The sequence below is a fragment of the Chiloscyllium plagiosum genome, unplaced genomic scaffold, assembly GCF_037043375.1.
Source record: "Chiloscyllium plagiosum isolate Xiang-an unplaced genomic scaffold, Cpla_swu_hap1 HiC_scaffold_45, whole genome shotgun sequence".
NCBI classification, from domain to species: domain Eukaryota; kingdom Metazoa; phylum Chordata; class Chondrichthyes; order Orectolobiformes; family Hemiscylliidae; genus Chiloscyllium; species Chiloscyllium plagiosum.
Window position 1 is genome coordinate 13,216,726 of NW_028270183.1, and position 18,614 is coordinate 13,235,339.

An 18,614-nucleotide genomic window follows, 5' to 3' on the forward strand; every position below is an offset into this window, starting at 1 on the left:
GATGTAGCCTTAACTCCACTTTCTTGCTTGACTCATATATGTCAATCCAAAATCTGTCACACCTTACCTGCAATATGTCCAAGGATGCAACCTCCACTAACCATCAGAATTCCAAAGACCAACTCTGAGGAAAAACATCCTTCCTCATCTCTGTTAGGATTGGGAGATCTCTTTATTTTTAATCAAACCATGCTCCCCTAATTCATGTCTCTGGAGTGTGCACATTCTCCCTGTGTCTGCGTGGGTTTCCTCCGGATGCTCCGGTTTCCTCCCACAGTCCAATGGTGTGTAGGTTAGGATGGATTGGCTATGGTAAATTGCCCATAGTGTCCAGGGATGTGCAGGCTAGGTGGGTTAATCATGGGAAATGTAGGTTTATAGGGATAGGGTTGGTCTGGGTGGGATTCTGTTTGGAGGGTCGATATGGACTCCATGGCAAGTAGGGATTCTATGATTCTAGTTCTAGAGTTCCCCCCTACCCACCCCCATGAGGGGTAACAAATCGCCTACCCTGTGAAATTCCCTCTCACAACTTTGTATGGGATCCTCTCTCATTCTTCTAAACTCCAAACGCTATGGGCCCAACCTCTCTTCATTAGATAATTCCCTCATGCCAGGAATCAGCCAAGTGATCATTCTCTGAACTGCTTTCAATGTAAGTAGGTCTTGCCCTTTAAGTAAAAAGCCCACATCCCATGATGAAGCTCTGGCATTTTTGTACCCGACGCCCATCGGAACAGGGATAGGCCATTCAGTCTGTCAACTCTGCTGTGCTGTTCAGTATGACCGTGGCTGATTTGTGCCCCAGTGCAGGGAGACCATCTTTTGGCATTCCTGGCCACTTCCTCCACTGGATGGGTTTGTGGAATGGGCTCTGGCTGAGGGAACGGCAAAGTTTAGCATCAACGCCATCGTCCTTCCCTCTGGATGGTCTGAGTGAGGCACCAGAGCCAACCAGCAACCTGCACCCTCTTAAACCAGACCATGGCCATGTGTCGGGAGAGGAGGACACGCAGATCAGTGGGGAGGGTAATGAGGTTTTACGCTGAATACAGCCAAATGTTTTCTTAACCTGGGTGATCAGTGGTTGCAACGACGACAAGAAATGCAAACGCTTCACTTGTCTACGCATTTTTGTACAAAGTCGTCCAGGTAAGAGGACTCTATTTATATTTAAATCATTGGATGAGTGACACTTTGGAGTGTTAGTTTTGCAATGGGTAGAGGCCCTGTCTCTGAGACAGAAGCCCTGGGTTTGAGTCCCCCTCCAGGACATTGGTTAAAATTCACAATATGGCCAAACAAACCAAGTGTTCCAATGCCCACCCCATTAGCAGGCAGAAAGAGCGGGAGAGATTGTCCCATCGCTGTGTATAGCTCTAGGCTGCATCAAATCCCTCTCGGAGCGACCCACTGTCGCTCAGTGAGCAGGACAAATGTTGTAACAAAATCGCCAAAACGCTCTCCAAATGCCCCAGGGTTGCTGTGTGAGCACTTAACCAAGGCTGGTCCAAAAACCTGGCAATCGGTCGTGACGTTGGGTCAGAGATGGTGGAAGCGGTGGTACCCATGGGCGAGGATTCCCTCAGCTGGCGTAACCACCACCCGAAGTTGGGAAATAAGCCACTCTAGGTGATCGGCTGGGGTAGGAGGAGAGGAGTGAATACATAGGGAGACTTGCTCCTGAACACAGTGCTTGGACTTCCAATGGCAAGTGTGTAGACATTGGAAGTGGTTGTTGGGTCTCTCTCTTTCTTTTCCCCCTTTCTCCTACCTCCCCCTCCCTCTGATCCCCCTCCCTCTCTCTCCCTCTCCCCCTCCCCTCACTCCCGCCCTCTCCCTCACTCCCTGTCCCTTTCCCTTCCCTCTCTAGGTTTCCCGGCACCCCTCATTATCAACGTTTCCAAGTGGATCAGATAGCGGAGGGCGTCAATGAGTGGTCTGGGCTGGGGAGGGGTAAAAGACAGAGTTCCTGGTCTAACAGCATCATACCCACCAACAAGAATCCGGGATGGCACGGTGGTGCAGTAGTTGGCACTGCTGCGTCACAGCACTAGGGACCCGCTTTTGCTTCCACCCTTGGGTGACTGTGTCTATGGGTTTCCTCTGGGTGCTCCCGTTTCCTCCCAGAGATGTGCAGGTTAGGGATTGGCTATACCAAATTGCTCATAATGTCCAATGATGTGAAGTCTCAGTGAATCAGCCATGGGAAATGCAGGGATAGGGGGGTAGTAGGTCTGGGTGGGTTACTCTTTGGAAGGTCAGTGTTGAGCCGAATGGTCTCTTTCCACACTGGAGGGATTCTGTGAATTATGGATTTCAGGTTAAGGTCAGAGCAAACTTTTATTTTCCTTTCTCTTTTGTCTTCCGACCGGGTTCTGAAATCTCCTCCTTTGCTTTTATTTAATATCCATTCACAGGATGTTGATGGCCGGACCCACATTTATTGTCCATTGTTTTTTCACTTGAACCCGTTTCTCCTAAAAGCTCCAAACTGCACTCTCTCCAGGTCTTCACCGAATACTTTAAGGAGCTGGAGGAGGAGAGCATTCGAGACAACTTCGTCATTATCTATGAGCTCCTGGACGAAGTGATGGATTTTGGTTTCCCGCAGACGACAGACAGCAAGATCCTTCAGGAGTGAGTGTGTTTGCGGCTGATCTCTGCTGTGCGCCTGTTCGAGGGCTGAACTATGGGACGGTCGCTGCGCAGAGATCTCTTCTGCGAGGCGTTGTGTAGGCCCTGTATGAATGCATCAGTGTGTCCTCTCCCACTGCCGTCACTTGTAAATGCTTCTGGGATACTACAATGTAGACCACCCTCTTCCACATGGGAATAAGTCAAGGCCTTTCAGCCCCACCAACCTGTCCCATTATTCAATGCTATCCCCTGGCACACACTGCATGTACCTGGATAAGGGAAAAAACAATCCATGGCATGGTGCCTCAGTGGTTAGCACTGCTGCCTCACAGCGCCAGGGACCTGGGTTCGATTCCAGCCTCAGGCGACTGTCTGTGTGGAGTTTGCACGTTCTCCCCGCATCTGTGTGAGTTTCCTCCGGGTGCTCCGATTTCCTCCCACGGTCGAAAGATGTGCAGGTTAGGGTGGACTGGCCGTGCAAAATTGCCCATAATGTCCAGGGATCTGTAGGTTAGGGTGGATTGGCCATGCTAAATTACCCATAGTGTTCAGGGATGTGTCAGCCAGGTGAATTAGTCTGGGGGGGGTTACTCTTCGCTGAGTCTGTGTGGACTTGTTGGGCTGATGGGCCTGTTTCCACAATGTAGGGATTCTGATTCTCTTGTTTTTAAAGTCACTCTAAATTAATAAACTCAGAAAATAGGAGTGGGAGTAGGCCATTTGGCCCTTGGAGCTTGTTCCACCATTCAGTATGGTCAGGGATGATCATTTGACTCCTGTTCCTGCTTTTGATTTAGAATCAGTTTTGATTCTCAGAAGAAATGTTTCCCCATGTCACTCCTGAAAGATCGCACGCTTTTTTTTGTGGCAATGGCCTCACAAACCCAGCTGGTGATATCTTAGATGTCGGACCGAGGTGTGACGAGAATCTGTTTGTTAGTGATGATTAAGTCTGTGAAACTTGAAAGGGTTCAGAAAAGATTTACAAGAATGTTGCCAGGGTTGAAGGGTTTGAGCTACAGGGAGAGGCTGAACAGGCTGGGGCTGTGTTCCCCTGGAGTGTCGGAGGCTGAGGTGGTGACCTTATAGAGGTATATAAAATCATGAGGGGCATGGATAGGATAAATAGACAAGGTCTTTTCCCTGAGGTGGGGGAGTCCAGAACTAGAGGGAATAGGTTTAGGGTGAGAGGGGGAAGATGTAATAGGGACCTAAGGGGCAACTTTTTCACACACAGGGTGGTACGTGTATGGAATGAGCTGCCAGAGGAAGTGGTGGAGGCTGGTACAATTCCAACATTTAAAAGGCATCTGGAATGGTATATGAATAGGAAGGGTTTAGAAGGAGATTGGGCTGGGTGCTGGCAAATGGGACTAGATTAGAGTTTGTGAGAAGATTTGTAGCTCGGGTGCTCGTTGTTGTGGTTCTGTTCGCCGAGCTGGGAATTTGTGTTGCAGACGTTTCGTCCCCTGTCTAGGTGACATCCTCAGTGCTTGGGAGCCTCCTGTGAAGCGCAGAATGCCAGAGAAAAGGTCACAGAAGCACTTCACAGGAGGCTCCCAAGCACTGAGGATGTCACCTAGACAGGGGACGAAACGTCTGCAACACAAATTCCCAGCTCGGCGAACAGAACCACAACAGGGACTAGGTTAAGTTAGGATATCTGGTCGGCATGGACGAGTTGGACTGAAGGGTCTGTTTCCGTGCTGTACATCTCTATGACTCTATGTTGCTGTAGAATACGCATTCTGCCCTCTTTCTCCCCAGCCGTTCCTCATCTATCGCGCCATCCCCTCAAACCCCAGGCAAGGCTTGCACCCAGACCCAATCCCTTCAGGCTCTGAGGCTGAAGGACCCACCCCTCGCTACGGTGGGGCAGATACACAAGCTCCACAACATGGAGAGTTAACTCAGAGCCGAGAGGTGCACCACAGCGTTGGGCCCTGTTCCCAGACCGGGAATGGCCAGCGTCTTCAGGCTGGTTTGGGAGAACTCCCCCTTCACTTTTTATTTCTTCTCACATCCATTCGCAGTTGGCGCTGACATGGACCCGCATTTGATGCCTGTCCCTCTCCACCCAGAGAGGTGAGACGCCCCTTTCAACACCAGGAACAGTGTCGATCATCTCTGCCGGGATGGTGTGATCCCAATCGGGAAAGTGAGATGGGCCAATGTTGTTTTGGTCGCTCCAGTTCCATTTGTTCCTCCCCCTTTGATGAAGATGCCCAGTCACAGTTGGGACATGAGGAAGAGGAGCAGGAGAATTACTGTTTGTCCCTGATGCACCTTTCAGTTGGATCATGTCTGATTTTGGGGTTCAACCCCAATTTCCTCCCTAATTCTGTGACTCCCTTTGTGTCCAACAATCTACGGATCTCGGACTCGAATATAGAATCCCTGTATTGCAGATAGAGGCCGTTCGGCCCATTGAGTCTGTACTGACACTCCATTCAGACACCACCTCCCAACCGTCTCTCCTTAACCCTGCATTTATATATCCAGGGACTGGACCTCCTCAGCTCTCTGGTGTTGAGAATACCGAGGTTTAATTGCCCTCTGAGAGAGATGATTTCGGTTCATCCCATTCCAACAAAGCTCATCCCCTCCCCCAGCCTAGAGACTGTGGTCCTTACTTCGAAAATCTCTAACCAGAGGGTTATAGTTACCCCAGTGCTTTCCCGCCAACCAAATGTATTGCCCTCATGTGACGCCCACCACGACTTTCGAGAGGCTTGGAAGCTGTCTTGACCCTCCCCTCCCCTTCCCTTCCCCTCCCCCCAATGAGAGGGAGCTGGGAAAGGGGAGGGGGAATTGGGAGCAGGGTCCTGATAGGGTGGGACAACAACTGTTACAATTTGGAGTCTCGAGCTCATGATCACAAAGTAGCAGCTCACTCAGGGTCACAACCCTTTGAGAATCCCCGATCTACCCTCTCGAGTTCCCTTTAGATATCTCAATGAAACCTCCGGCAACATGAGGGGAGGCAATGGCCTCATGGTATTGTCACTGGACTGTTAACCCAGATACTGTTCTGGGGACCTGAGTTCAAATCCCACCACGGCATATTGTGGAATTTGAATTCAACAAAAAAAATCTGGAATTAAACAGCCGAGTGACGACCGTGAATCCATTGCTGATTGTTGGAAAAGCCCATCTGATTCATGAATATCCTTGAGGGAAGGAAATCAGCCATCCTTACCTGGTCTGGCCTACACGTGACTTCAGACCCACAGCAATGTGTTTGATCCCTAACTGCCCTCCGGGCAATTAGGGATGGGGCAATAAATTCTGCCCAGCCAGCGACGCCCTCATCCCATGAATAAATAAAAAACTGCGAGGCACCAAAAGCCTTGTGATTCTTCACCCGATTGGATTAACGGGAAACGACCAGAGTAAAACGTAGTCCCAGGTTTTCGGAACATCCTTTGTAACAGGAATTGGTATCGTAGGTTGGCTTCCATTCTCTGCATCACCTCCCTTTGTGTCCTTCACGACCCCAATTGTCACTATCGCCACCAACCCCCGCGCCCCCAAGATCTCCTTCAGAGACACTGATTCAGCTCTGATTAACAATCCAACATGGTTGAATGCTCCTGACCCATTCCCAGGTTGCATTGCATTCATATCAATTGAGCGGTTGACGGCTCTGTTTGGAGCCTGCGATCTTTGATTGGAAGCGGGCCGAGGGAAAGCTTTGACTGGGTAATCTGGGAGCTGAGATTGGGGACGGTTGCCACTTGAAAGGGGGGGGGGTGGGGGTGGGGAGGAGTCAAGTTAGGATTCCACACTCTCTCTGTCTTGCTGTGTTCTGATTGGGAGTGAGGGTGAGCTGACTCACAGGAGGGTTGCTTTTGTTTTGATTTGAACAGGTACATCACGCAACAAGGACACAAACTGGAGGTAGCTGCACCACGCCCTCCGGCTACCGTCACTAACGCGGTGTCCTGGAGGTCGGAAGGCATCAAATACAAAAAGAACGAGGTGTTTATTGACGTCATTGAAGGGGTCAATGTGTTGGTGAGTGTTGCTTTTCATGGGGAATGTTACGACGCAGCAGTGAATCCTTCCGTTAATTAAACCAGACACCCAGAAAAGCTCATCTCGCCTCATAATCCGTTAAAATATGAGTGACGGAGAGCTCACCAATTCCACTAGTTAAAGAAAATAACATCAATTTATTCTTTTAACACTAAAGGTGAACATTAAACAACAACTATTCACAACTCTAAGCCCCGGTTTCTCTTCAGTGCTTATTACCTGCCTCCAACTCTATAACAATATGCTGTTCCAATAAGAGGGAGAAATTGAGGACTGCAGATCAGAGTTAAAAAGTGTGGCGCTGGAAAAATACAGCCGGTCAGGCAGCATCCGAGGAGCAGGAGAGTCGATGTTTTGAGCATAAGCTCCTCTTCAGGAATCTCCACATACCTTGACATTGTCCTATCTCCCCTAGTCCAGGAACCCCCCACCAATGTTTGATACACCACCCATGCCCTCCACCTCCTCCATGACTTTCGTTTCCCCGGCCCCCAACGCCACCTCTTCACCATGGACGTCTAGTCCCTGCACACATCTATTCGCTATGACGAAGGCCTCCAAGCACCCCATTTCTTCCTCTCCTGTCATCCCCACCAGTATCCTTCCACTGACTGGTCTTCATGCTCAATAATCTCTCCTCTGTTCCAAGCACAAAATAAAATTACATCAACTTAATTTCAAAACCATGCAGCTGCTGTCATCTTCTGTGACTTCACTCTTCTGGCTGCTGAATTCCCTTGGTCACAAAGTTGTTTTTACTGTGAGTGTGTTTCAGATGAAAAGGTACCTTTGATAGAGACTATTTCCTAATTTCTTAGATCTGTCTCGATAGCAGTTGCTCTCACTCCAATTTTCAAAATTCCCGCATTTTTATACCCCCAACATCAGATCATCTCATTGGTTTGATGTTGACAAGACAATAAATTCAAACACGATAGGGTTTTAGTATCCTGGGGCATAATTTAAACTGGTTAAATTCGAATTGCTGTCAAAACAGCAACCAAAACTCAGGTATCCATTTCACAGCCAAGTGTTACATATTTTCAGTTTTCCAGTACATGCTGGGACTGCTATCATATCGTACCACACAGGCGCTTGCAATCTCTCAGTTCAGAAAACGGTGGCACGGTGGTTAGCACTGCTGTCTCACACCGCCAGAGAACCGGGTTTGATTCCAGCATCAGGTGACTGTCTGTGAGCAGTTTGCACATTCTCCCAGTGTCTGCATGGGTTTCCTCTGGGTGCTCCGGTTTCCTCCCAGAATCCAAAGACGTGCAAGTTAGATGAATTGGCCATGCTAAGATTCAGTATGTGGACGTACCTACTAGAGAAGGTGAAAAACTTGACCTACTCTTGGGAAATAAGGCAGGGCAGGTGACTGAGGTGTCAGTGGGGGAACACTTTGGGGCCAGTGACCATAATTCTATTTGTTTTAAAGTAGTAATGGAAAAGGATAGACCAGATCTAAAAGATGAAGTTCTAAATTGGAGAAAGGCCAATTTTGATGGTATTAGGCAAGAACTTTCGAAAGCTGATTGGGGGCAGATGTTCGCAGGTAAAGGGAGGCTGGAAAATAGGAAGCCTTCAGAAATGAGATAATGAGAGTCCAGAGCAAGTATATTCCTGTTAGGATGAAAGGAAAGGCTGGTAGGTGTAGGGAAGGCTGGATGGCTAAAAAAATTGAGTTTGGTTAAGAAAAAGAAGGAAGCATATGTCAAGTATAGACAGGAGAGATCGAGTGAATCCTTAGAAGAGTATAAAGGAAGTAGGAGTATACTTAAGAGGGAAATCAGGAGGGCAAAACGGGGACATGAGATAGCTTTGGCAAATAGAATTAATGAGAATCCAAAGAGATTTTACAAATACATTAAGGACAAAAGGGTAACTAGGGAGAGAATAGGGCCCCTCAAAGATCAGCAAGGTGGCCTTTGTGTGGAGCCGCAGAAAATGGGGGAGATACTCAATGAGTATTTTGTATCCGTATTTACTGTGGAAAAGGATATGGAAGATATAAACTGTAGGGAAGTAGATGGTGACGTCTTGCAAAATGTCCATGGAGGGTTGTTTTTCAGACTGGAGGCCTGTGGCCAGTGGAGTGCCACAATGATCACTGCTGGGCCCTCTACGTTTTTCCATTTACATAAATGATTTGGATGCGAGCATAAGAGGTACAGTTAGTAAGTTTGCACATGACTCCAAAATTGGAGGTGTAGTGGACAGCGAAGAGGCTTACCTCCGATTACAACAGGATCTTGATCAGATGGGCCAATGGGCTGAGAAGTGGCAGATGGAGTTTAATTCAGATAAATGTGAGGTGCTGCATTTTGGGAAAGCAAATCTTAGCAGGATGTATACACTTAATGGTAAGGTCCTAGAGAGTGTTGCTGAACAAAGAGACCTTGGAGTACAGGTCATAGCTCCTTGAAAGTGGAGTCGCAGGTAGATAGGATAGTGAAGAAGGCGTTTGATATGCTTTCCTTTATTGGTCAGAGTATTGAGTACAGTAGTTGGGAGGTCATGTTGCAGCTGTACAGGACATTGGTTAGGCCACTGTTGGAATATTGCGTGCAATTCTGGTCTCCTTCCTATTGGAAAGACGTTGTGAAACTTGAAAGGGTTCAGAAAAGATTTACAAGGATGTTGCCAGGATTGGAGGACTTGAGCTATAGGGAGAGGCTGAACAGACTGAGGCTGTTTTCCCTGGAGCGTCGGAGGCTGAGGGATGACCTTATAGAGGTTTACAAAATTGAGAGGTATGGATAGGATAAGTAGACAAAGTCTTTTCCCTGGGATGGGGGAGTCCAGAACTAGAGGGCATAGGTTTAGGGTGAGAGGGGAAAGATATATAAGAGACTAACGGGGCAACTTTTTCACACAGAGGGTAGTACGTGTATGGAATGAGCTGTCAGAGGAAGTGGTGGAGGCTGATACAATTGCAACATTTAAGAGGCATTTGGATGGGTATATGAATAGGCAGGGATTGGAGGGATATGGGCCGGGTACTGGCAGGTGGGACGAGGTTGGGTTGGGATATCTGGTCAGCATGGACGGTTTGGATCCAAGGGTCTGTTTCCATGCTGTACATCTCTATGACTCTGTGACTGACCATCCAAAGAGTAAACCAGCCAGACCCATTCCCCTACCTGTAATCCTATATTTACCCCAGACTAATGCAGCCAACCTACACATCCCTGGGCATTGTGGGGCAATTTAGCATGGCCAATTCACCCTATCCTGCACATCTTTCAACTGCGGGAGGAAACCCACACAGACACAGGGAGAATGTGCAAACTCCACTCAGATGGTCACCCAAGGTGGGAATCGAACCCAGGTCCCTGGCGCTGTGAGGTAGCAGTGCTAGCCACCGTACCACCCCTGGAAACTGTTTCTCCCTTTTCACTCCAGCAAAACTCTTCGTGATTTTGAATGCCTGTATGGAATCTTCTCTTCACTTTCTCTGCTCAACGGGGAACAGCCCCAGTATCTCTGGGTTCCCCACAATTCCCTTGTCTCTGTTCCCATTGCAGTAAAACTGCTTCGATTTCCCACCCCCCACCTCTCCTCTCCAAGGCCATGGTATGATGAGATCAGGGCTGAGGCGGGAGGTGAATCCCACGTGTGGTTTTATATTTCCCGCTCACTCCTCCTCATCTTTGGGCAGGTCAGCGCCAACGGGAACGTTCTGCAGAGTGAGATTGTCGGCAGCGTGAAGCTCCGGGTTTTTCTGTCCGGAATGCCGGAACTCCGGCTGGGGCTGAACGACAAGGTGCTCTTCGAGCTAACAGGACGTAAGTAGCTCATTAACAGCCGTCCTTGTCAGCTCGGGCAGCTGTCTCACCAGATGAGATAACCCCAAAGAGCTCTGCCACCAGAGGAAGTGGTTGCTTTGTGTGAGAGTCCTTGGTGTCGCGTGCGAAAGAGCATTTTCCTGGAGAAGTGATGAGAATGTGGCTCATCCCTTTTAATGGTCTGTTTCAGGTCAAATCATCATCAGCATGTTCCCACTCTCCCATCAGAGAGAGATGATTGGTGGTTGAATTGAATTGAATTTATTGTCACGAGGCACAGTGGAAAGCTTTGTCTTGCGAGCAATACAGACAGATCACAGAGTTAAGTGGCATAGATAAGTAAATAGGTAGGTAAACAGCAGCAAAAACAAAAACACAGGTACAGGCGAATGTTAAGAGTTTGAGAGTCCATTCAGTATTCTAACAACAGTAGGGTAGAAACTGTTTTGAAACCCGCTGGTGCGTGTGTTCAGGCTTCTGTACCTTCTCCCCGATGGTAGAGGTTGTAGAATAACATTGCCAGGGTGGGATGGATCTTTGAGAATGCTGGCGGCCTTTCCTTGACAGCGGGCCTGGTAGATGGATTCTATAGATGGGAGGTTGGTCTTTGTGATTGTCTGGGCCGAGTTCACCACTCTCTGTAACCGTCTCTGCTCTTGAATGGTACAGTTGCCATATCAGAGTTTAACTTGAAGTTCACTACATCTCAGCTGAGGGATGTGGTCCAGAGGGCAGGACCTTCATGGTGATCACAGCTCGGACGGGAATTGAACCCACGCTGTTGGCATTGCTCTGTATTGCAAACCAGCCATGCACCCAACTGAACTAACCAGCTTCACACTCTATCTCAAGATCATTTATAGCCTCCTTTATTTGCTGTCTCTCCATTTGAGCAGTTGATTTGTTCCTCCCTCTCCAATTAATTGCAACGCTCACAAGTCATGATGTGAACAGATCTTGTTTTGTACATTTCAAATTCTTTGTTGATTTGGCTTTTGGTGTTATATTCGAAGATGAGTGCTTCTCCCTGCCCACCCCTCGTACTCACTCTCAACAAAACATATAGTTTCCCCATGTATTGAGCAGCTGAAGGACAAGGGGCAACAGAGGCATTGCATCACGTGCCAGCCATGGGGCACACTGGCTGGAGATGGGCACTGATTCGGTTGGCGGCTGCTTGCCCCGGAGGACAAGCACCTGAGCAGCGCTGTGAAGAGCTGAAGGGACTGGCAAAGCACAAGAAGTTTCGGAGTAAAAATCTCTCGCTGGATTTGAATCGCCTGAGGACTGTCGGACAGATTGTAACCACACGGATATGTTTGCTACGGAAGCGCGAGATGTGGAAAAGAATACAAGGTTTTCAAAACACCGAAAAGAGGAATGAGTGGTCTGTGGCTGTAACCAGAAAAACGGGAAGAAGTTGCCAGAGAATAAGGATGGGCTCCATCATGTTCCATGTGGGTGCACTCTGCACAAATCATTCAGTTGTGCTGATGTGCCACTATCTCTGAATGCAACCCAGTCGAATCAGGGAATCACTCATATTTAGTACCCCATCCATCTAACCTCTGCCCACCCTGAGGTAGTGCATCGTTATATGCACCCTGCTTTTAAGATCATTCATCTTCCAAACTTTGAGCTCTGCTTGTGACACTGCCTGGCAATGAGAATGCTTGCTTGCATGCAGACACACAAATCAGTTGGTTTGCTCACTATCTGCATCATAACCTACAGTGTGCTCTAATGCTTTAAATAAACTAATCCCTACTGAGTGATTGCTAGATGATTGCTGTGACAGTGCATTCATATGAGGTAGCACTGTGGATTGTAGGTCAGTCCTAGCTGCATCAATATGACCATTAATTCTGTCTTGGTGCATTGTTGCACCTAGCACCCCTGAATTAGTCTTGCAGAGGGATTATAATCTCCAAATAAGGCATTACTGATTTAAGGAACAGCAAGCTCTCTTCACTCAGTGATGTGAATCTTTCCCTACCTCAGAGCAGTGGCGATTCAGTCAGTGAATATATTTGGAGCCAGGACTAGCCTGTTAGAATCTTGGAGCATGAAAGCCAATGGGGATTGGATGTGGAATGAGGTACTGGGGTAGCAGGTCAGCTGGGATAGTCTGAATGCAAGAGGAAGTCAGAGGAGGTCAAATCTACTTGTGCTCCTTATGCTCAATCATTCTCTTTTTCGCTCGCACTCTCCCACTCGCTGTCCCTCGCGCTCTCCCTCTTCCCCCTCATGCTCTCGCTCCCTTGCCCTCTTGCCTCCTCCCTTGCCCTCTTTCCCTCCCTCGTCCCGTCCCTGGTGCTCCCTCGTGCCCTCCCACGTGCTCTCTTGCTCCCTCGCACCCTCCCTGGTGCTCCCTTGTGCCCTCCCTCGCGCTCTCTCACTCCCTCGTCCCCTCCCACGTGCTCTCTTGCTCCCTCGTGCCCTCCCTGGTGCTCCCTCGTGCCCTCCCTCACGCTCTCTCACTCCCTCGTCCTCTCCCACGTGCTCTCTTGCTCCCTCACCCTCCCTCCCTCTCGTGCTGTGCTGTCCCGCCCCCTTCCTTGCATCCACCCCCCCCATCTAGCTTTACATCTCTTATCTTTCTTTCTTAATTCATAATTAAGTCGGAAGTGATCTTTTGGGTCCTGCACGCGGCTTCCAGATTCTGCTAATGCTTTTCTCTGTTCCCTGGGTTTAGGAGGCAAGAGTAAATCTGTCGAGATGGAAGATGTGAAGTTCCACCAGTGTGTGAGACTGTCCCGTTTTGAAAACGACCGGACGATATCCTTCATTCCCCCGGACGGAGATTTTGAACTGATGTCTTATCGACTAAACATCCACGTGAGTGACGAATCCTCTGAATTAAATGTTTTGTTTTGCACTGTGTTTTCTGGAGAAGTGCAGATGATAGAATGGGCGGGGGGGGGTCAATCTTTCACAAAGAGGAGGGGTATGCTGCACTAGTTAGGTCACTCGATAAGTAACCCAGAATAGAACATAGAACATAGACGAATACAGCGCAGTACAGGCCCTTCGGCCCTCAATGTTGCGCCGATCCAAGCCCACCTAACCTACACTAGCCCACTATCCTCCATATGCCTATCCAATGCCCGCTTAAATGCCCATATTGAGGGAGAGTCCACCACTGCTACTGGCAGGGCATTCCACGAACTCCCGACTCGCTGAGTAAAGAACCTACCCCTAACATCTGTCCTATACCTACCCCCACTTAATTTAAAGCTATGCCCCCTTGTAATAGCTGACTCCATACGTGGAAAAAGATTCGCACTGTCGATCCTATCTAAACCCCTAATCATCTTGTACACCTCTATCAAGTCACCCCTAAACCTTCTTTTCTCCAATGAAAACAACCCCAAGTGCCTCAGCCTTTCCTCATACGATCTTTCTACCATACCAGGCAAATCCTGGTAAACCGCCTCTGCACCCGTTCCAGTGTCTCCACATCCTTCCTATAGTATGGCGACCAAAACTGCACACAATACTCCAGATGCGGCCGCACCAGAGTCTTATACAACTGCAACATGACCTCAGTACTCAGGAACTCAATTCCTCTACCAATAAAAGCTAGTACACTATATGCCTTCTTCACCGCACTATTTACCTGGGTGGCAACTTTCAAAGATCTGTGTACATGGACACCAAGATCCTTCTGCTCATCCACACTACCAAGTATCCGACCATTAGCCCAGTACCCCATCTTTTTGTTACTCTTACCAAAGTGAATCACCTCACACTTAGCTACATTGAACTCCATTTGCCACTTTCTGCCCAGTTCTGCAGCTTATCTATATCCCGCTGTAACCTGCCACGTCCTTCCTCACTGTCTACAACTCCTCCGACTTTTGTATCATCTGCAAACTTGCTCACCCAACCTTCTAACCCCTCCTCCAGGTCATTTATAAAAATGACAAACAGCAATGGTCCCAAAACAGATCCTTGCGGAACACCGCTAGTGACGGCACTCCAAGATGAACCTTTGCCATCAACTACTACCCTCTGTCTTCTTCCGGCCAGCCAATTCCTAATCCAAACCTCCAACTCACCCTCAATGCCATACCTCCGTATTTTTTGCAGTAGTCTACCATGGGGAACCTTATCAAACGCCTTACTAAAATTCATATACCACATCTACCGCTTTCCCTCATCCACCTCCTTAGTCACCTTCTCAAAGAATTCAATAAGGTTTGTGAGGCACGACCTGCCCTTCACAAAACCATGCTGACTATCCTTGATCACATTATTCCTATCCAGATGTTCATAAATCCTATCCCTCACAATTCTCTCTAAGACTTTGCCCACAACAGAAGTGAGACTCACTGGCCTATAGTTACTAGGGTTATCCCTACTCCCCTTCTTGAACAAGGGAACCACATTTGCTAGCCTCCAATCTTCTGGCACTACTCCTGTAGACAACGAGGACATAAAAATCAAGGCCAATGGCTCTGCAATCTCCTCCCTTGCTTCCCAGAGAATCCTAGGATAAATGCCATCAGGCCCAGGGGACTTATCTATTTGCACCCTTTCCAGAATTTCCAACACCTCTTCTCTACATACCTCAAAGCCATCCATTCTACTTAATTGTGACTCAGTACTCACATTGACAATAATGTCCTGTTCCTGAGTGAATACTGACGAAAAGTATTCATTCAGTGTCTCCCCAATCTCTTCAGCCTCCACACGCAACTTCCCACTACTATCCTTGACTGGACCTATTCCTACCCTAGTCATTCTTTTATTCCTGACATACCTATAGAAAGCCTTAGGGTTTTCCCTAATCCTACCAACTAAGGACCTTTCATGTCCCCTCCTTGCTGCTCTTAGCTCTGTGATTAGTTTAGATTACATTACAGTGTGGAAACAGGCCCTTCGGCCCAACAAGTCCACACCGACCCACCGAAGCGCAACCCACCCCTACATTTACCCCATACCTAACACTACGGGCAATTTAGCATGGCCAATTCACCTGACCTGCACATCTTTGGACTGTGGGAGGAAACCGGAGCACCCGGAGGAAACCCATGCAGACACAGGGAGAACGTGAAAACTCCACACAGTCAGTCGCCTGAGGCGGGAATTGAACCCGGGTCTCCGGCGCTGTTAGGCAGCAGTGCTAACCACTGGGCCACCGTGCCGCCCACTGTCCCTGGGATGTAGATTCAAATCCCACCAGGGCAGAGGGTCATCTTCAATTCAGTTAGAAAGTGGACTGACCACTGATTTGTTATGAAAACACATCTGGTTCACTGATGCCCTAATGGAAAGGAAATCGGCTGTTCTTACCTGGCCTGATCTTTACGTGACTCCAGACTCTCAGCAATGGGAGTTGGGAAGCCATGTTGAGGTTGTACAGGACATTGGTGAGGCCTCTTCTGGATCACTGTGTCCACTTCCTGTCACCCAGTTACAGGAAGGACATTGTTAAGATGGAGAGGGTTCAGAAGAGATTTACCAGGATGTTGCTGGGCATGGAGGGTTTGAGTTATAAGGACAGGCTGGGACTTTTTTCGCTGGAGTGTAGAAGATTGAGGGGTGACCTTATAGAGGTTTGTAAAATCATGAGGGGTATAGATAAGGTGAATGGCAGGTATCTTTTCCCTCGGGTGGGAGATTTCAAGACTAAGGGGCATGTTTTTAAGGTGAGTGGGGAAAGATTTTTAAAAAGGGCCATTTCTTTAGCACAGAAAATGGTTCACTTGTAGAATGAGCTTCCAGAGGAAATGCAGTTGCAACATTTAAAAGACATTTGGATAAGTCCATGAATAGGAAAGGTTTGGAGGGATATGGACCAGGAGCAGGCAGATGGGACTAGTCTAGTTTGGGACTATGGTCAGGGTGGACTGGAAGGGTCTGTTTCCGTGCTCTAGGACTCTATGTGCTCTTTGCTGCTTTTTGATTCCTTACCAGGCCGGTATTCATTGCCCGTTCCTAACTGCCCAGAGAGTTGAGAGGCAACCACATTGCTGTGGGTCTGGGGTCACATATGGGCCAGATTAGGTAACAATAGCAGATTTCCTTCCCTGAAGGGCATTATTGAGCTTTAGTCCTGCGCAACCTCAACATGACATCCCATTTCCTATTGTCCCAGATCTGAGCAATGAAGGCAAGCATGCTGAATGCCTTCTTAACCACTCTGACTCAAATTTCAAAGAACTGTATGCCTGAACCCCAAGGTCTCCCTGTTCTACAACACTGCCCAAGACTCTATCATTAATTGTACAAATCCTGTACATGTTTGCTTTACCAAAATGCATCACCTCACATTTATCCAAATTGAACTCCACTTGCCACTCCTCGGCCCATTGACCCAATTGATGAAGATCTCTTTAATTTTAGATGACCGTTTCTGAAAACTGAGTATCTGGATTCATAGTCTGGGCAGCACAGTGATTAGCCCTGCTGCCTCACAGTGCCAGGGACCCGGGTTCAATTCCAGCCTCGGGCTGTGTGGAGTTTGCACATTCTCCCTGTGTCTGCATGTGTTAACTCCGAGTGCTCTGGTTTCTTCCCACAGTCCAAAGATGTGCAGGTTAGGGTGGATTGGCCGTGCTAAATTGCCCATAGTGTTCAGGGATGTGTAGGTTAGGGTGGGTTAGCCATGCTGGATTAGCCATGCTAAATTGCCCATAGTGTTCAGGGATGTGTAGGTTAGGTTGGATTAGCCATGCTAAATTACCCATAGTGTTCAGGGATGTGTAGGTTAGGGTGGATTAGCCATGCTAAATTACCCATAGTGTTCAGGGATGTGTAGGTTAGGGGCATTAGTCAGGAGTAAATGTAGGGAAATGGGTCTGGGTGGGATACTCTTCGGAGGGTTGTTGTGGACTTGTTGGACCCTAGGATCTGTTACTGTACTAAAGGGATTCTATGAATACTACTACTCAGCAATCACCTCCTCTTAAATGGCTGAACAAACAGTTTAGTTCAGGGATGGACAGCATTCCAGGGACAGTCCCATCCCATCAACGAATGAAAAGGAAACCAATGCCATAACAACGCAGGGCACTTTTTCTAGAACCTTCCTGAGGCTGGCTGTACATTCTCAGTCAAAGTACCATTTGTCTTTTACAAAGAAACGGAGATTGACTGAGACGCTGAACAGAGGTGCCACATCAGTGGAGAGAGAAGAAAAACAGTTAACATTTCTGAAGAAGGGAAGGAAATACACAGGAATTGTGGATGCTGGAAATCAGAAACCAAAAGAGAAAGTGCTGGAAAAACTCAGCTGATCTGGCTGAGAGCGAAACGCAGTTAACGTTACCCGGGTCCTCTCTGGAGAAGGGCCGCTGGATTTGAAACGTTATTTCTGTTTCTCACTCTCTGCAATTCCTGTTTTTGTTTCAGATTTCCTGCGTCATCAATTCTTCTTATTTTCTCTTAATGTTTTCTTCAGTTGGTTCATGTGAGTTAGGCCCAGTATTTATTGCTCGCCCTGATGATGATAGTAGCAATAATCCCAAGTGGGAATTACTGAATTGCTGAAGCCAGGCATGCCACGTGGGAACTAAACAACCCTTTTGTTCAACCTCAGCTTGGGGGTTTTAGAGTGGAATGTTTAGGTGAGGGAGGCGTTGGATGAAGGTTACAGTGGGGAGGGAGTGAGAGTGAGAGAGAAGATCTGAGGGATGGTGATGTCAGGTATGGCGTTACTAACCATTTGTTGGGTGTTTCAGTTGTCCATTTTGTACGGTCTTGGGGTCCCATGGAATGGCACTCTTTTCACTGAAGATTTTCACGGAGTCCCCTTCCACTTCACTGTGGGATCTGAAAGAATCAGCCATCCATTTCCCCCTCGATGCATCAAGAAGGGTTTTGTCATAGAGTTGCCATACAGCAGACCTTTCGGCCCAACTTGTCCATGCCAACTAGATATCCTAAATTCATCTAGTCCCATTGGCCTGTATCCCTCCAAACCCTTCCTATTCATGTACCCATCCAGAGGCCTTTTAAATGTTGTAATTGTACCAGCCTCCATCACTTCCTCATTTAATGCAAGCACCATCCTCTGTGTGAAAACGTTGCCCCTTTTAAGTTTTTTGTTTGAGTCATTATAACAGTTACAACATTTAAAAGACATTTGGATAAATACATGAATAGCAAAGGTTTGGAGGGATATGGGCCAGGAGCAGGCAG

General features: G+C 48.0%; 1 protein-coding gene across 1 annotated transcript in view; it reads left to right on the top strand.

Annotated features, from left to right (window-relative positions):
- Positions 1 to 18,614, top strand: part of LOC122552367 (AP-1 complex subunit mu-1-like) — a 44,764-nt gene that overhangs the window by 11,216 nt on the left and 14,934 nt on the right. The window contains exons 3-7 of the mRNA XM_087983096.1: positions 1,085 to 1,152; positions 2,510 to 2,640; positions 6,510 to 6,657; positions 10,340 to 10,466; positions 13,162 to 13,304. Of these exons, the coding sequence (XP_087839222.1) occupies positions 1,085 to 1,152; positions 2,510 to 2,640; positions 6,510 to 6,657; positions 10,340 to 10,466; positions 13,162 to 13,304 (617 nt within the window). The remainder of the gene's footprint in view (positions 1 to 1,084; positions 1,153 to 2,509; positions 2,641 to 6,509; positions 6,658 to 10,339; positions 10,467 to 13,161; positions 13,305 to 18,614) is intronic.